At 53.5% G+C, this 16,956-nt stretch overlaps 1 protein-coding gene across 1 annotated transcript in view; it reads left to right on the top strand.

The window, feature by feature from the left end:
* The window catches only part of TG (thyroglobulin), a 201,722-nt gene that overhangs the window by 65,357 nt on the left and 119,409 nt on the right, over positions 1 to 16,956 (top strand). The window contains exons 27-32 of the mRNA XM_024572159.4: positions 1,061 to 1,198; positions 2,369 to 2,545; positions 3,793 to 3,904; positions 5,740 to 5,819; positions 6,492 to 6,635; positions 9,268 to 9,327. Coding sequence (XP_024427927.3) covers positions 1,061 to 1,198; positions 2,369 to 2,545; positions 3,793 to 3,904; positions 5,740 to 5,819; positions 6,492 to 6,635; positions 9,268 to 9,327 — 711 coding nt within the window. The remainder of the gene's footprint in view (positions 1 to 1,060; positions 1,199 to 2,368; positions 2,546 to 3,792; positions 3,905 to 5,739; positions 5,820 to 6,491; positions 6,636 to 9,267; positions 9,328 to 16,956) is intronic.

The raw sequence follows: 16,956 nt of genomic DNA, 5'->3' as shown, positions 1-16,956 counted from the left end.
GCAGACACTCCTAAATCTTTTCATACCCCCCACCCCCGACTTTGGGGACCGTTGCTGGTAAGGAAGCTGCAAGGCAAGGCACAGTGGGGCATCCGTGGGATGTGATGCACTTTATGCCAGAGCTGCACCCTTGGGGGTGTTCAACTGGGCCCCAGCTCATTTCCATGACCTGCTTCCTGTCCCCCATGTAAGCCCCTCTGGAAAGGCAGAACCCTTATGAGGTGCAGAAGTATCCTCCCACCCCCAGGCTTGGAGAACCTATCTGTAGAGCCACAGACCATCAGAGCAGGAGGGGACAGCCTGGTCCCTGAAATCCAGGAGGACCAGGTGGGTGAGGAAGAAGGGGTACATGCAGGCGAACACAGGCAATGCCGCAGCAGTGAGGTGACGAGCTGGGGTCACCAGGGTTGGCAGCTTTGGGAGTGTGAGTTCAGGCTCCTGGGGATGAGGCTCAAAATTTGGGAGAGCCTGGACCAGAGGGAGAGCCTGTACTTGGCCTTCAGGAAACAGGATGTCCAGGAGGATCCTTGCATGCAGATCACAGTGTCTGAGGTCACAAGAAAAGCCTGGGGGAGTGGGGCTGGGACTCCAGGTTTGGGTGCAGCGGCGCTGACAGCTGTTCTCACAGATGAAGGCTGCCATTTGGGATGGGGATGGGACTCCCATGAGGCCTCAGAAGATGGAGTGGCATCAAAGCTTCAAAGTTACAGAGGCAGATTGGACCCCACAGCTTCCTAACGACGGGGTGCATTGCCGCTGCGGTCATGGGCACAGACGCACCATGCCAGGCTGCAGGGCGGCGGCCAGAAATAGCATGGGAAAAAGTCCTGCTTGGGTAAAAAGTTGAACCAGATGGCTCCCAAGGTTTCCTCCAAACCAAGATTCTGAGGTTTTGTGACTACATGACTTTTAGGACTTTCTGGGGCCTTCTGAACTTTTCTTGCCTGTCCAGGCTCCCAGCTCTATTGATTTGAAAGAGAGAGAGAGAGAGAGAGAGAGAGAGGAGAGATTGATTGTGGAAGTGAGGGCAAAGGAAGTTGACTCCTTCTTTCTGTTTCAGATGTGGCAGCGGAGCTCTTTGTGCCTGTGGAGCTTAGCCAGGTGGCTGTTGGTGGGGACAGACCCCTGCCCAGCCAGCAGCACTGGCTTTTCAAACACCTGTTTTCACCGCAGCAGGCAAACCTGTGGTGCCTGTCTCGTAAGTGTCCTAACACCTCATCCTCCTTCCAGACCCTGTGGTCAGGTGCCACAGGCCTAGTTTAGGATCAAAGTCAATGGCACATCTCCCAGGTCACCTCAGTGTTAGTACCACAGGTGATACGAAGAAAGGACATAACCCATATCTTCAAGAGGCTTACAGTGTAGTTAATTTCTACTCTGCTCCCAGCACCGATGATGCATCCATCCATCCATCCATCCCTTCATCCCTCCACCCATCCCTCCATCCACCCATCCATCCATCCCTTCATCCCTCCACCCATCCCTCCATCCACCCATCCATCCATCCATGCCTCCATCCACCCATCCATCCCTCCATCCCTCCTTCCCTCCCTCCATCTACCCACCCCTCCATCCCTCCCTCCATCCATCCATCCCTTCATCCACCCATCCACCCATCCATCCATCCCTCCATCCCTCCACCCATCCATCCATCTATCCCTCCATCCCTCCATCCACCCATCCATCCATCCATGCCTCCATCCACCCATCCATCCCTCCATCCCTCCATCCTTCCTTCCCTCCCTCCATCCACCCATCCACCCATCCATCCATCCCTCCATCCCTCCACCCATCCATCCATCCCTCCATCCCTCCATCCTTTCGTCCACCCTTCCATCCATCCATCCCTCCTTCCCTCCTTCTCTCCCTCCCTCCACCCACCTATCCATTCATCTACTCTTTACCTAACAGATAGAATCTATGTTCTGGGCCTGGTGTTTAACCTGGGGAAAATACCCCCCATCAGAGAGCGCACGCCTGCCCGTGGCAGAGCCCAGCATGGGAGTGGGAACAGGGAGGGCACTTACCAAGCTCACATGGTTTCACAGTCCTGTGCCCTCTGGTCCGAAGGTCCAGACTATCTCTGAGACGGTCCTGGGTAGAGCCAGTGGAATTGGGCTCTCTCTCTTCCTGTACCACCCACCCCTCTCCCTATTAGACTCGGCCTTTACGCAGAGCCCGTGGACTCCCCGCTCTCAGAACCCCAGGGGCTCTCTAGGGCCCTCCAGCCTGGAAAGTCTTGACTGTCCCAGCCTCTGCCCTGCTCAGGAAGAATCCCTAGGAGGCTTGGCTTCTCAGAAGGCCCCACAGAGGTAGCCGTGTCCTGCAGGCCTCCCCGGCCCTAAACCCCGTGCCCTCTCGCCTGCAGGCTGTGTCCAGGAGCCCTCTTTCTGTCAGCTGGCGGAGATAAGGGACAGCGCTGGCTCGTACTTCACCTGCACCCTCTACCCAGAGGCCCAGTTGTGCAATGATGTCCTGGAGTCAAGTCCCACGGGCTGCAGACTCCTGCTGCCCCACCGGCCGAGTGCCCTGTTCCGGAAGAAAGGTGAGTGCTGGCTGGCAGCAGCCCCGCCAGTGGGCATAAGTGTCCAGATCGTCTTCTTTTTACAAAACATAAAGCTTTCCGTGCTCACTGTAGAGATGGGAAGCCATTCAGAGACGTGTCAGGTTGACTGTCGAGAATAATTCTGCCCTGGGATTATTCTGAGAATAAGTCCTCAGAGAAAGCTGCTGTCAGTGCCCGGGTCAGCTAAAATTCCACCGGATTACAGCAGACCCCACCGACTGCGGCCCCCCAAAATAGAGTGGATTTTTCTCCCTGAGGGCATTAATGACTCTAGTTTTTGCTGGGGTGGGGGGATTTTTTTCACTCTGCACAGTCTCCATTTCCTCCATTTCCTGTTCTATCGTCTTTGCTGGAGGCCTTTTTCAGACACCTGGGGACCCTTGATTTTCCACTCGGACATGAGACAAGGGCCCTGCGGCTGATTCGGGAGCCTGGAGTGTGCAGTGGGAGCTTGCTGACTCTGGGTTTCCCTGTAGGCTAATCCCGCAGGCCACCCTCTGGGGAACCCCCCATGTCGGTATCTGTGGGTCCTCCCTCCAGAGGAATCTTGCACTATCTGGCCTGGGGGCACAAAGCTGGGGGCTGTTGGTTTGGCTTCTGAATAAGGTTGGGAGAAAGAGTCTCAGTGTTTACCACGTTCTTTGACCTGAAAGAACCCTCTAGTTTCCATGGGGCGCTCCCACCACTGACTGTACCTGTTGCACCCCTGACACCCTCTCTCTTTTGTCCTCTTCAGAAAATAAGGCTTCGATCTACTTCCGTGTTCGGGGAGGGCTGTCGTCCCCGCAGAAAGCAGAGGAAGGTGTCTAGAGACCTAATTTCTCCCTGAAGGGACGTTGTGCCCACCCTGCGTTCCATCCCACCTCCATCCTCTTGCTGCCCTACGTAGCCCTTTTGGGATTCCAGAAGGTGTAGGGTGTTGCTTCTTGGTTTTTCCTGCAGGAAAGACCTAAAAGCTCTTAGGTCCGTTAACTCAATTTTGTACTCTGCTCTGTGCTTTGTAGCTTGGGAAATTGTCGCTTTATCCCCGTCCTTGTCTCTTTGTCTCTGTGTGTGCGTGCCTTACCGGAGTCCCTTCACTATTGTTTTAGGGAGATTGGGGTGGGAGTGTAATATGCATCTTTCGTTGGAAGCGCTCGGCTGGTGCATACACCTTCATCCTCGTGTTTTTGTGGAGACAACCAAACTTTCCCTAAATGATATACGTTCTTTCTTCTCCTGCATAGTTGTACTGCAAGATAAAGTGAAGAACTTTTACACCCGCCTGCCATTCCAAGTGCTGACGGGGATTTCCATCCGAAACAAGGTGCCCATGTCTGACAAGTCCATTTCCACTGGGTAAGCTGCTTCATCCCGCCCCAACCCCCACCCCCGCAGCTGATGATTATCAGGAAGCCTCTTCGCTTGCATAAAGAAGGTGGTGTAGTATCAGTTAAAGGCACAGGCATCATAAAAACTGTAAAACTCAAAGCAAAGGTTGAAAAAGATAGTAAGAAAGCAATCATGTTATAAGAACCTGGCTAAGGTAGGCTGCTGGCATTAAACACAAAATTTAGCCCTGGCCCACCGGTCCTTGGATGCGAAAGGAAATGTAAAAAGACACGAGCCATGTCCTACCAGTTAGTAACAACTACCTGACCCTGTAATAAACTGGGGGGCGCAGCCCCACTGTGCGTGTTCAGAATCTGGAGAGCCAGTCGGACTTTTCACAGGGCCGTAGGCTTCTGTGGACTTGCACACTCTGTGGACTTAGTGTTTCAAAAACGTGTTTTATCATGTTTTTAGTCAGTCAGCTGTGATGTAGCTGTTTCCACTGGAGGCATTGCTTCTCTCAGCCTCCTCGTGGATCCCGCATCAGAGTCAGCGGGGAGGCCTGTTAGCAGCCACACCTGAGTGCATGTGCTCCAGGACCTGCTGAGCCCGCACGTCCTGGGGTGGGGCTCAAACCCCTGAATTCTAAGTGAGCTTCCTCCTGGCGATGCTTTTGTGTTCTAGGGTGCAGGGCATTGATCTGCGAGTTGCTGCTCTGGGCCACGTTGTTGATCTGTAAAACCGTGTCATATGGGTTTTAAGACCTACATTTGAAAATGGAGATAAAAAGATGATGTGAGATAGTCTCTCTGGGGATTGGGCCGAGCCCCACCTGTGCTGGCGGGGGTGGGGGTGGGGAGCAAGAGAAAGAGGGTTGGAACCGGGGTCAGCCTGAGCCTGGTGTGGGGGCTGGGGCTGGGGTCTCGGAGCAGGCTAGTTTGATGGGAAAGCACAGTATCCAGGCTGGGGCCTAGCAGTGAGCTTCCAACAAAGGTAAACTGGTGGGAGGGCAGGTGGGCAGGGCGCAGGTGAAGCCAGAGTCTGAGGGGTTGCCTGGGAGATGGGGGCTTCATCCGCCAGGATTACTCGGGTTCTTGGTGCTTCTAGAACACCAAGAATGAGTGGGGTCCCTACATAGAAGAGCTCGGTGGATCAAGCTCTCAGGAGTCAGGAATGAGTGATCTGAACCGCAATATCGGGTTGGGGCAGGGGGACCTCAGGACTGAGCCCCGGGCACTGGTTTGGAGCCACTGAGTTCCTCCTGGCAGGACTGGTCCTGGAAGCTGAGGGTGGGCTCCAGGAGCCACACGGAGTTGTTAAGCAGAGTAGGTCCTGAGAGGCAGCCTGGACAGTGTGACCCAGCCAACAGAGGTGTGTCCGTGGAGTGTGGTCAGCCTATGCGGTGGAGTGGATAAGGGCGGGGGACAGAGCACAACTCTTTGCCACCTAAACAGGCACCTGGTTGGGTCACTCCAACTGTGAGCCCACGGGACCCCCCCACCATTTCTTGAGACACCTTCCCTGCCATTTTGTCCCTTTCCTAGAACCCACAGCTAGAACTTTCTCCCTATCTGAGAGGACTGTAGGAGTACATTCAGGATGCTGGATTGGCTTGACTTGGGGCCTGGCACGGAATAGGCATGGGATTTATGTTCAGGGAATGAATGAAGGGTGGCAAGACAGTATTCCCGAGAAAAGAGTAGTGTTTGCAGAAAACCCCTCAAAGCTAGGCATCCACTCATGCATCTTGGCCAGAACACCCCCACAGGTAGTCACAAGGAAATCAGCCCCCCACCCCTGCCATGCCCAGGCCCTGGCCGCCAGTGGAATCCCTCAGGCCTGCCTTTCTCTTCTTACACCAGGTTCTTCGAATGTGAACGACTGTGCGACCTGGACCCCTGCTGCACCGGCTTCGGCTTTCTAAATGTCTCCCAGTTAAAAGGTGAAAGGGGTAGCAACCCCCTCACCTGCGTAGGGCACTGGACAGCCTGGAAAAGGCGTTCGAATTTATGATCTGATCTAACCCTCAGCACCTCCGCGTGGTGGGTGGGGAGGAGCAATCCTCGTTCACAGGTGGGAAGCTGGGGCTTGGAGAGGGAGCTGGCTTATAAACATGACGGCTGAAACGCGGCTCCTGGTCTAGTACCCGGTCAGCTCTCCACCCCCCCCCGTCTACCCGATCAGAACTGCCTGCCTTCCACACTTCACCTAGCTGCCTTCTCATCCATTCATGGGACCTGTATGAAAACATGCTAGTGGTGCGATCCCGGAAAAGTCGCTGAATCTCTGAGCCTCAGGCTCCTCGACTGTAAGTGGGGATGGAAATGCTACCCGCTCGCAGGGCCGTGTGAGGACCAGGGGTCGATGAGACAGCCCTCGCACAGCCCGGACTCATGAGGATGCCCCCAAGCCTTCATTCCTGTGTGCTCAGGATTCCTGTGTTCTCAGGCCAGGGGTCATCCAGGAACCGGGTTTTCATCCGTGGCTAAGGCCGTACCTAGAATACAGTGTGAACCCCAAATACCTGCTAAAGAATAGTTTGCAGAATTTCCCTGTTTCAATTAGAATCTTCTGTCCTGACCACTTTCCTGGTCCTGGTTATCGTTCGCTCCAGGTGGAGAGGTGACCTGCCTAACTCTGAACAGCTTGGGACTTCAGACCTGCAGTGAGGAAAGCGGAGGCACCTGGCGCATTTGGGACTGTGGCCCTCCCGACACTGAGGTCCGCACCTATCCCTTCGGATGGTACCAGAAGCCCGGTAAGTGGTGTGCCCCGGGTGCTCTGTGGGCATCCTCAGTTGACTGGTTTCCAGACATGTATTCAGATGATGTCCTGGGGCCTGGAAGGAGATTATTCAGGTTTCACTGGGGGCACACAGCAGAAGCAGGGAAGGAATTTATGGAAAGCCTATACATAGACTCAGAGGAAAGGTGACCCACGAAGTCTCAGCGGCATGGACGGGCCGAGCGGGGTGGGTTGGGCAACCTCCTCACGTGTCACTGTCACCGCTGTCCTCCTCCGGAAGGTTTGGGTGGTTGCGTTCAAGCTTTAAATTCGCGGGGGAGAGCTGGGCCCCACGTGGCTGAGAGTCCACCTGTGAGGGTGGGGCAGCCTGAGTGACAGTCCAGCGAGGCTGTAGGTGCTGGCCAGGAGGAGGTCCCTCACAGTGTCCTTAAGGTGCTGTCACAGGGTGGGGGAGCCTCGCCCTGCCGGGTCCCCTTGGTTTGCTTGTCTTGTCCATCAGAATGTCACACACCTCTCCTCCCACATCACCTCCCGTTTCCTCGTCCCACGTGATGCTAGAATATATCATTTTCTGTCCTTGCATTGCTCAGCGATGAACTGGGTCAAAAGAAGCTTAATACAGAATCCATAGTTCAGAAATATCATGGCCCTTGGGATCTTCCCACGGGCAATGCAGCATGACCTTCACACCGGAGCTGTGGTCACAGAACAGAGGTGGAAGCAGAGGTGGACTGAGGAAGGAGAGGGCCACGCACCTGCTGCAGGGGACCCAGAGGGGACCCACAGAGCCTGCGGGAATGTGCTCTCTGACTGTGCTGTCCACAGTGAACACAGAGTCCCATGGGTCTTAGCACAGAACTGAGGGCCCAGGTGAGCAACTGTGAATGCAAATGAGGCCGTTTGCTGCCCGTTTCTGGCACCAGGACCCAGAGAGGAAGAATTCTTGCATCCAGGTGGAGGGCAGGGGAACCAGGGAAGCTCTGAGGTCAAGAATTGCCCCAGAGACCTGGGTTTCCTGGAAGGGGTGGGGCCCTGCAGCCTGGGCACCCTCTGCTCTTAGAAGAAACTAGGGCTGCCCATTCTCTCTGCAGCTGGGTGAGGCCTGCACGTGGGTCAGGGTCATTGGTTTGTTTACAAATTCTGACATGGCTTCTAAAAATGCAATGGAAACCTCAGGGTTTCTCTCCTCTGCTGCCAAGCAAATGCACTGGGACCCTGTAGCAATTCTAGATATGGGAACGTAACCTGGAAAGGAAGTAACGAGCTCTTCTAATTAGGTCTGTCTGTACCCTGTGCAGAAGCTGCCAATGTAGGTAGAGTTTCTGTACAATCCATTCTTCACCATCATTCACATGCCAGCAAAGCATTTACTAAGCACAGAGTTGGCTCCAGGCCCCAGGCTAGCATTTTGCAGAAAACATCTCATTTTGTCCCCAAACAGCTCTATGAGGTAGCGCCTGTAGTTATGCCCCACTCAGTGTTGCACTGGCAAATATTTTACAACCAGTGAAGGTGGAGGGAAGCCTGGTTTCTAGTGGTTGCTACTTGCTGTGGTGTAAATACTCCCACTGTGGCCAGTTTCAAGCTACCGACTTGATGTCTGGAAGGCAGAGTCGGGAAGAAGCAGAAAGTTTAGTGGTCACTTGTTAATGTGAATTAGCCAAGCGAATTGCTCAAGGTTACACAGTGAGATGACACTGTAGGAGGGTCCCCAGGGCAACGTCAGTCCTCCCAGGGACCGGGGGTGTGGACGAGGGGGTTTCAGTGCTGCAGGGGCCCAGGGAAGCTGAGAACCCTCACAGCACAGCTCCTCCTGTGCAGGGAAGATGGTCCCACCCAAAGGATGAGTAGCACCCTGTCATGTGACACTGATGGTGGGTGAGAAAGAGCAAGTGACCAGCAGCAGCAGAACTAGGTGACCCATTCTCTGCTGAGGTGAGCTGAGTGGTATTTCTCAGCTAACGGTTCTCTGGTCATTAGAGTGTGATCTCCTCTCCAGCATCTCATCCGTATTGCCTAAACGTGGTTTGCAAACCAGGCTTACTTTGAGTTGCAAGATGAATTTCCAAAAGCACAGTTACCAAGGCATGGACATTTCAATGCCCTTGACAGAGGGCCAGGTCGTTCTCTGAAGACTGCACCAATGCTCAGGATCTTTGCTCGGAGGGCCACTGTCTTCCAGGAAAGATGGACATTTAAACAAACAAGCAGCGCTCCGGGGCCCAGCCGCTCAGCAGGAAGTGGTGGAGCTTGGCTGACGGTTGGTCTGAGCCTGAGCCTGAGAGTTGTCCAAAGAGCTCACAGAGCACAGACGACAGAAGCCTCAGTCAGCGGTCCTTACAGTGCGTCCTGGGACCAGCAGAGTCAGCATGTCCCAGGGACTTGTTAGAAACGACAGCCTGTTGGCACGTGGTGTGCAGAGGAGCACTGCTTCATTGTTTTAAGCCCCTGAGGTGTTGGGATTGCCACTTGGGCATAGCCGAGCGCACCCTGGTGGATCCAGGGGTGGTGCTGGGAGTCGGATGTGATCTCGGCCCTCCAAGCCCAGTTTTGCTGTCACCAGGTTGTTCCACTATTAATGCCTTCTGAACTCAGGGACACTGAGGGTGAGGAAGAGTAACAGGCCGCCTTTTTCTCCTTTGCAGTTCAAAGTGACGCTCCCAGTTTTTGCCCTTCTGTGGTTCTGCCTTCCCCCACAGACAAAGGTGAGTCCTGGTCTCGTGAATTCTTCCACGACAGTGCCCCTCCTCTTTCTCCTCTCACTCCTCCCTTCTGTCCAGTGGTTTACAGCTCGCTGCACCCTCTCGCACGTTAATTCCGACCCCTGTCCATCACGCATGCATGCAGAGGCCGGGTGGGCACCAGCCTACATCACAGGTGGGGACCTGACTCACAGCAGTGCCACGACTCGGCCCATCAGCGCAGCTGACTGGAAGCAGCGTGGGACCTGAGCCCCGTCTCCTAGTTCACGTTCTAAGGATTGTTTCAGCCTGTCATGGCAGGGCCAGAGCTGCCCGGTCCTGGGGCAGTGTCAACAGTGGTGGCACTTGGGGCCAAAAGGGAAACAACTCCACTCTTCACTAGTGCAGGAGAGTTGGGGCGCCCAGCCATCAGCACACTGGGTGGCACTGTGACATCTAAGGCAGGGCACTGGCCCTGAGCCTGGGAGCACGGCCCAGCCTGAGGCTGCTGTCCCCTGTCCGGGCACAAGGCAGCAGGAGGTTCTGCGAGGTGGCCGCTCAGGACGGAGTAGGTGGGGGTGGGTGGGCCAGCGTGGGCCTCACCACACATCCCTTTGCTGCCTTCCTGTAGCCAGGAAATGAGAGGCTCCGAGAGCCCAAGCACTGCTAATTCCTGCCCTGTGACATGATGTCTGAGGGACTCTAGAGGTCTGTCATTACGGTCCTGGCTGAAGTGACAGAATATAGCTTCTGTGGGAGGCAGTCATTTGTGGTCAAGGCTGTGGCTGAAAGTTTAAATGTTCTCAGCCCACGCGCTTGGTTTCCTCCTTTTCTCCTCAGTGAACACGCCAACCTGGGAGATCATACGTGTACGTGCAGAGCGTCACACGCCATCCAGAGTGTCTGTGTCCCCGCACCGCAGGGCTTTGTGCCTAAGGCTTTCGTCCTCACTGCCTGTACGGGGTTAGGTTCCTGGAGCTCTGTCTGTGAGGTGGGCCACCCCACTGCCACGTCGCCATGGCGGAGGTGGGGCTTAGAGAGAGAGGAACGTACTCAAAGCCAAACAGGGAATGCTCGTCCAAGCCACACTGTGTGCACAATCGAGTTGGAGTTTTATCAAGATGACACACAAACATTTGAAGTAATCAAATAGTCCCCAGGGTTGATGGGGTTTTTTTAATCACCTTATTCCCTGTGGCACCTCCCCCACCTGCCATTTGCACCCGCCGAGGCTACCACCTTCAACTCTTTCAACTGTTTTTTCTCATTCTGGTCTCCGTGTTTCCAGGTAGTACATAACTCTTGCTGTTCCTTGACTTGTCGTTTTGGAAGTGACGGTTGAGTTCCTGCCTCACTCTGTGATGGCTCAGGGCTGTCTTTACCAGCCTTTTCTAATCTTCCTCCTTCACTCTCCCAACTTAGGGATACCGAGACGTGGGGCTGAGACAGTGCACTTAACTGGGATGAGCACGTCAATATGGGTCACTGGGGCGCGTCTCCGGGTAGTGGTGAGCGCCTGGTCTTTACCAACCACCAAAATGGGGTCTGAGCTGAGCCTCCTCGTTCCAGCCCCAGGCTTCACCTGTACCTTCCAGGGGGCCTCCTGCCTCCTGGGCTACCTGGGCCGTCCCTGGAGGGTGCAGGCCATGTCTGCATCCCGCTCTGTGGGTACCCCGGGGTGTTAGTTATTCCACGCTGCTGGGCCCCTCAGCACACCTTACTCTCCTTTCCTCCATCTCCACGTTTGTAAAATCCCCCAGCTGCTGTTGGCTCATTTCCATTGTCTTCTTCTGTTGTCTTTGTGGGTTTAGACTTTGTAGTTATTACTCCGTTTTGTAGGGGTTTGTGGAGGGAGAGAAGAGAGATGTGCCATGTTTAATTAAAAGCAGTAATATCCTATTAAAAAAAACCTCTTCAACCTTTCATGAAAACTTTGTGTTGCCCTCAGCACTGTGGTAAACATTTGCTCCTCACACGAACCTCGAGGCTGGTCCTAATTTAACAAGTATTGCTCATAGAAAGTTGAAACAATGCAGAGATGTAGAAGGAAAAGCCACAGAGTTATTAGGAAGTCACTCCAGCCAGTCGGGCTTTTCTTTGTTTTTACCTAATATTGCATTGTTTGTGTATTTCCATATCGCTACACAGGGTGGGGCAAAGGAGGTTTACAGCTGTTCGAGTGGAAGATAATGCAGTCATTGATACATAATAACGCGGGAACAGACTCCGCGTTCTGCGTGCTCACAGCGGTAAACCTCCTCGTGCCCCCCGGGTAGGTCTCTAACCCACGCAGCCTGTGTATTCGCATCCATTCACTCATCCGGTCCTGCTTTCACAATGCTCCCGGTCTGGTGACGAAGAAACAGGTGAGGACAGCCCAGGGTGATCAGCGACAGTCGTCACATTATTCCACCAGGTGGACACACCGCAGCTCGCAAACTCGTCCCTCTGTTTTGGGACATTTGATTGTTTAGGACTCGTCACCGTTATGAAAATACCACGTTGAATACCTCGGCACATGCGCTTTTGCCTGTGTCCAGCTTATTTCCTGGGGGCACATTCTCCCAAGTGAGATGAATGTCTTTGAGAACTTTATATTTTAAGAGTCTATATTTATATTGCCAAAATTAGTCTGAAATAGTTGGCTTTTTTCTGCCACATCCTGGTAATCCTTAAGTACTATCACTTAAAAATGCTAGTTATTGAAATTATAGGTAAGGAGTGCTTCGATAGCTAAATGTCAGCAGTGTCCTATTAGACACATAAACCAACCGGCACGTAAATACCTTGGAGCGGTTTCATGTGCCTCCACCCTGTTCTTTTTGCTAAACCTTTGGGTTACTGAGGTGTGAATTACCTACCAAGAAAAAAAAAGCGGAGCACAGCCTGTCTCCCTTTGCACACGCACAAAAGCTGTGCCTCTGAGTAGATGTCTCCCTCCGAGTAGAAGGCAGAATGGGCTGCCACGGTATTTTTAAGTGTGCCTTTGACAAGTGTGATTTGCAAGCAGGGGAGACAGCAGAGCCGACGTTCCATCTGTGCTTAGAGTTCCCAAACTGGAATCCGGAGTCGGAGCACATGCTTTGATGGGAACCAGAGGGAGGGCGCAGCTCTGTCTCCAGGATATGGGCACGTCAACATGATTCTGACATGGGTTGTGCATGTGCATGCATGTGTGTGTGTTCGCTCTGCATATGTTTACCGCTCATCTTCATGCAGTTTCTATTCAGGGGTAAAAGGGAATATTTATTAAATACCAAATATTTCAGAAATCATTTAATGCTCACAAGAAAGTTTGATGGTGGCAAGGTCTGTTTTTCAGATAAGGACACCGAGGCTCTGCGAGGTTCAGTGACCCAGCTGGGATTTGAACCCACATGTTTCTGGCCCCTCCGAGTTAGATAAGAATATTCGGTTTGAGCTTCTGGACAGGGTGAGGGAGGTAGACATTTGAGTCCCTGCGCTTGTCTGGAGACCTGATCTCTTGGCCTTGATTCCTGTAGGAGTGTGTGAATAAGCCACCTCTTCACAGTCTAGCGTGAAAGGGGATTCTGATGCTCTGATTGGTCCTTGGGGATGGTGTGAAGAGGAGGGGGACTTCTGAACTCTCAGGGGCCTGGGTACAAACCACGTGCTCGAAACCACTCCAAGCACTTCACTGGTGTTGCCCCAGAGAAGGCTTCTAACACAGTGCACGCTGGCTGGTTTGAAGACAGCAGGGGCTTGTCAAATGGGCAAGTTTCAGAGAATCTTTCCAGAGACAGTGTTTTGTCCCCACAAAGGCCCCAGGGTATGAAATCGCAGACCAGAGAGTTTGGTAGGGCAGACACCGGCTGTCAGAGGAAAGCAGTGGGAAATCCTGCAGCCAGGCAGTGAAGCTTCTGTAGGAGCCTTCATGCTGTGTTAGGAACGTCCTTGGCCTTGGCAAGACCTGTTGGGGTGGGCGAGGGAGCAGGAAAGTGACAGCAGCTCTAGGGCTGGTTGGTATGGAAGGGCGTTCGGGCAAAACAAGCCATTTTCGATTCCGCTGAGTTAGGGCAGTGAATGTGCGCATGCCAGCTACTTTTGGATAATGGCTTGGGGATTCTCACTCATTTCTGGGGGAGACGTGGTGCTGGGGGCCGGAGGTCTTGGTTGCAAATGTAGGAGTCCACATTCTAGTCAGGAGAAAGGCACAGGATGTTAGAATTTAGGGAGATGGACCACTTACGCCACAGTGAACCTGCTTTGAGGCTGTAGCAGGAGGGGGAAGACTCCCCATTGTTTACCACAGACAGGCAGGGGTGCATCATGGGTATATCATAGCCGAGCTAGGATGGCAAAGGTAAGCATGCGTTCGTCAGATGGCCAGGAGGGGACAGGGAGGCGTCCTGGGCAGAATCCCAGGGGCACGCATTAGCAGGGTGCGTGCAGGGAATGTGCATACAAGATGTTCAGGATTGCAGGGCAGGCCGGGGCAGGGCAGGGTGGGGCCGAGCAGTAGAGTATGTTGGGTACCACTTGTCCTCAGAGGGCTTTAAGTGATGGCACAATGAGCTTTAAAGCTACTCCAACGCTCTTCATTTGGGCTGTGAAGGGGATGCCATAGGGGGTGGACAAGGTAGATTTTGAGAACATGAGGTCAATTGTGTCATCTGGGTATAGAGTAGCAAATTACTCTTTTGGGGGAAAAATTGTCCATTTTCTCTTTTAAACAAGCAACATGGTAAAGATGTTATTTCTTCTTAAGAGAAAAACGTCCAATGCTGTTTAAAAAGACTCACAGCAACCGATCCAGAGAGGGTGCCCCAGATTAGCACAGGCCGTAGTCTCAAGCATGGGAGCCTGCCTGTCGGCCTCCCCCTTCCCCTCACACCCGAGGGTTGGATCTTCCTCAGTTCTATTCCCAGAACACTCCACATTCTGCTTTTCACGCGCTATTTCAGGAGCACATTGCTCATAGGTGCCACTGAAGCAAATTGAGCATTTGGGTTGCAAGCCAGAGGAAAACACAGGATGTGAGTCTTTAGAAATTTGTTGTGTTAAGTTTATTTCACCTACGGAACCTCGAAAGACCCTTTAGCCCTGGACATGCTCCAGCCCTTGACCTTGACTGAGTGCCTTTGGAGGGGTGGGGGCAGCACAGATTGCTGCCAGCAGAGTGAGCTGTGAGTGAGGCTGCAGCTGAGAGGGTGCACGAGAATGCTAAGAAAGACGCCTTGTTAAAGTCTGGCCTGTTCAGCTGTCCAGCGCCGCCCCTAACCTCGTCCTGGAGCCTGAAGTTGGAGGTGGCTGCAAGAATGGTGTTCGGGTCCTCAGTGGTAGTCGGTCCTCTTTGTCTGCTTTGCCTCCACCCTTTACTTTCAGCTGTGCCCGTAGGTTGATGGAATTCAGTTGATCTTTCCGGCAAATGTTTTCCATTAAGCTGGAGACAGAGTCGTGTGATCCTAAAAAATGCCAGCACCAGCAGGGAGCATGCACACCATCTAACTGAGGGAAGTCGGGAGCCTCCTGGGGCAGCGATGGGCTTTGAAGTCAGTCTGCCCAGCTTCCAAGCCGGCTCCATCACTGAGCCACCGAGTACCCTGGGGCCGGATTCCCAGCCTGGCAATGCCTCCATGTGCTGCTGGGGGGTAAGGATGATGGCGAAACACCAGAACTGTCAATCCGGGAGGCCTGTGTTAGGAAATAAATAAAACATAGTGCTCGGCGCAGACGGGGTAATGAGTGAGTGTTAAGCCAGCAAAAGTTCCAGGTCCAAACCCATGCTTTTCCAGAGAAGGCACCTCTCCCAAGTCACAGCTAGGTAATGGTAGAGCCATAAAATTGCATGTTTAAAGCATTCCTGTGTACTGAGTGCTCTGCTGGTTGGTATGCTGAGTGCTCTCCGTATTTTAGGGCTTCGGTGTGGGGGCGGGGGGCGGGGTGGAGGGACATCGTAGCACGTGTCCCAGGGACATTGTACTTTAGTAATGTCATCGGGGGCACCTCAGAGGGTGGAGTGGGTGTTACCAGAACTGTGCAGGCTGTCCTGTACCAACCCAGGGGCACTGTCTCCTGCACCCCTCCCACTGTAGCCGCTGGACTACACAAAGCTAGTTGTTAATCCTCTGTCCACCACTGCGAGGTTCAGGTGAGCGGGCAGTGACTCCAAAATTGTCTAATGTTTGTTTGAAAGTTCAGTTTCCTTTCCAAATGTGTACGTAGCTATGCAAACACACACACACACACACACACATCCTTGAGGGACTCACGGTGTGCCCTGTTGGCACTTCATGAGAATGGCTGTCTGGGGACAAGGCTCCATCCCAGGGGCCAGCGAGGCAGGGCTGGCGGCACACACCGCTCCTGCCTTCTCTCAGGAGTGCTGAGGGGGTTGTCTAGGTGACAGCCACGGCATTCGGGCATGTGGCAAACTCCACTCCCGAGCCAGGGGTGCGGCCCAGATGCCTGTCTGCCACGCTGCCTGGGTGGCCGAATGTGCTGTGAGCACAGTGTTGCACGTGGCGGCTTCCCTGGACCTCGTCCCTGCTTCTCTGAGACTCGGGCAGAGAAGGAGAGGATCACAGCGGTGGCAGATCAAGGAGGCAGGAAATGGGAGGAACTTGGCCCCAGCTTGGAATTCTTTGCTCTCCCCACAGATACAGGGGGCAGCCACGGGCCAGCTGCGGAGGCCCTGGATCTTGGAAGGAGTTACGGTTGCTCCACCACAGCTGTCATTGCCCTCATTCATTCAGCAAGTGTTCAGGGTGCACTGACTCCGTGCCAGGCACACGGGGCTGTGGCAGCATGCAGAGCCGGCAGAAAGCCCAGCCCCGTGGAGCTTCGTTCTGTTCTCTCTCTCCAGGGCTTGCTCCTCCTCTGCTCTGAGCTGATGTCCCCTCCTCAAACAGACCTGCACCCACCCTATCACAGCAGCCCTCCCCCCGCCACACTCTCCATTTCTTCACCAGCTTCATTGTCTTCACACAGCTTACTGCTACAAAATTTTCTCCCTTGATTACCTCTCACATGTTTGCCTGCCCCTCCTCTGGAAGGCAAGCTGCACAGGGCAGGGACTTTATCTGTCTTGCTCACTGCTCTGTTTTAGCACCTAGAAGCGTGATTGGTACCAGTCAGTACCCAGGAAATAATGAATGAACGAGTGAGTGAGTGAATGAACAAATGAATGAATTTCTCTTGCTTGCTTGTCTGCTGGACTCAGTATTCCCCAGGGCACACGTTTATGATTCACAGTTTAATCTTAACACTTAGCAAAATGTCTCATACGCAGTAGGTGCTCAGTATTATATTGTTTTTAAAAAACATGTACATTTACTCTACTCTAGGTGAGTGTTTAAAGCTAATAGTCTTTCAGTTAACGTTTGCTGGAAGAAGGAATCCGTAAAGGAATGACGCGATTGGCAAGTAGTGGTGAAGTTCTAGAAACCACTGGGCTGTGGGAGGCCTTAGGTGTGTAACCTTGACCGGCGTAAAGGATCTTTCTGAGCCTCAGTTGCCTCCCCTGCAATGTGGAGATGACGATCTCTACTTCGAAGACGTTGTTCATTAAGCTTAAGAGAGACACCACGTGTAAAAATCGCTACCCGCAGTGCCCGGTGATGGTTGGCAGGGTTGGAATAGCTACATTAGGGCGAGCCCTGCCAGGGCTCGGGGGTCCCTCTGCCAGGTGGC

This window comes from Desmodus rotundus, chromosome 8, assembly GCF_022682495.2.
Source record: "Desmodus rotundus isolate HL8 chromosome 8, HLdesRot8A.1, whole genome shotgun sequence".
Taxonomy (NCBI): domain Eukaryota; kingdom Metazoa; phylum Chordata; class Mammalia; order Chiroptera; family Phyllostomidae; genus Desmodus; species Desmodus rotundus.
This window is presented reverse-complemented; position numbering and strand designations above follow the sequence as displayed.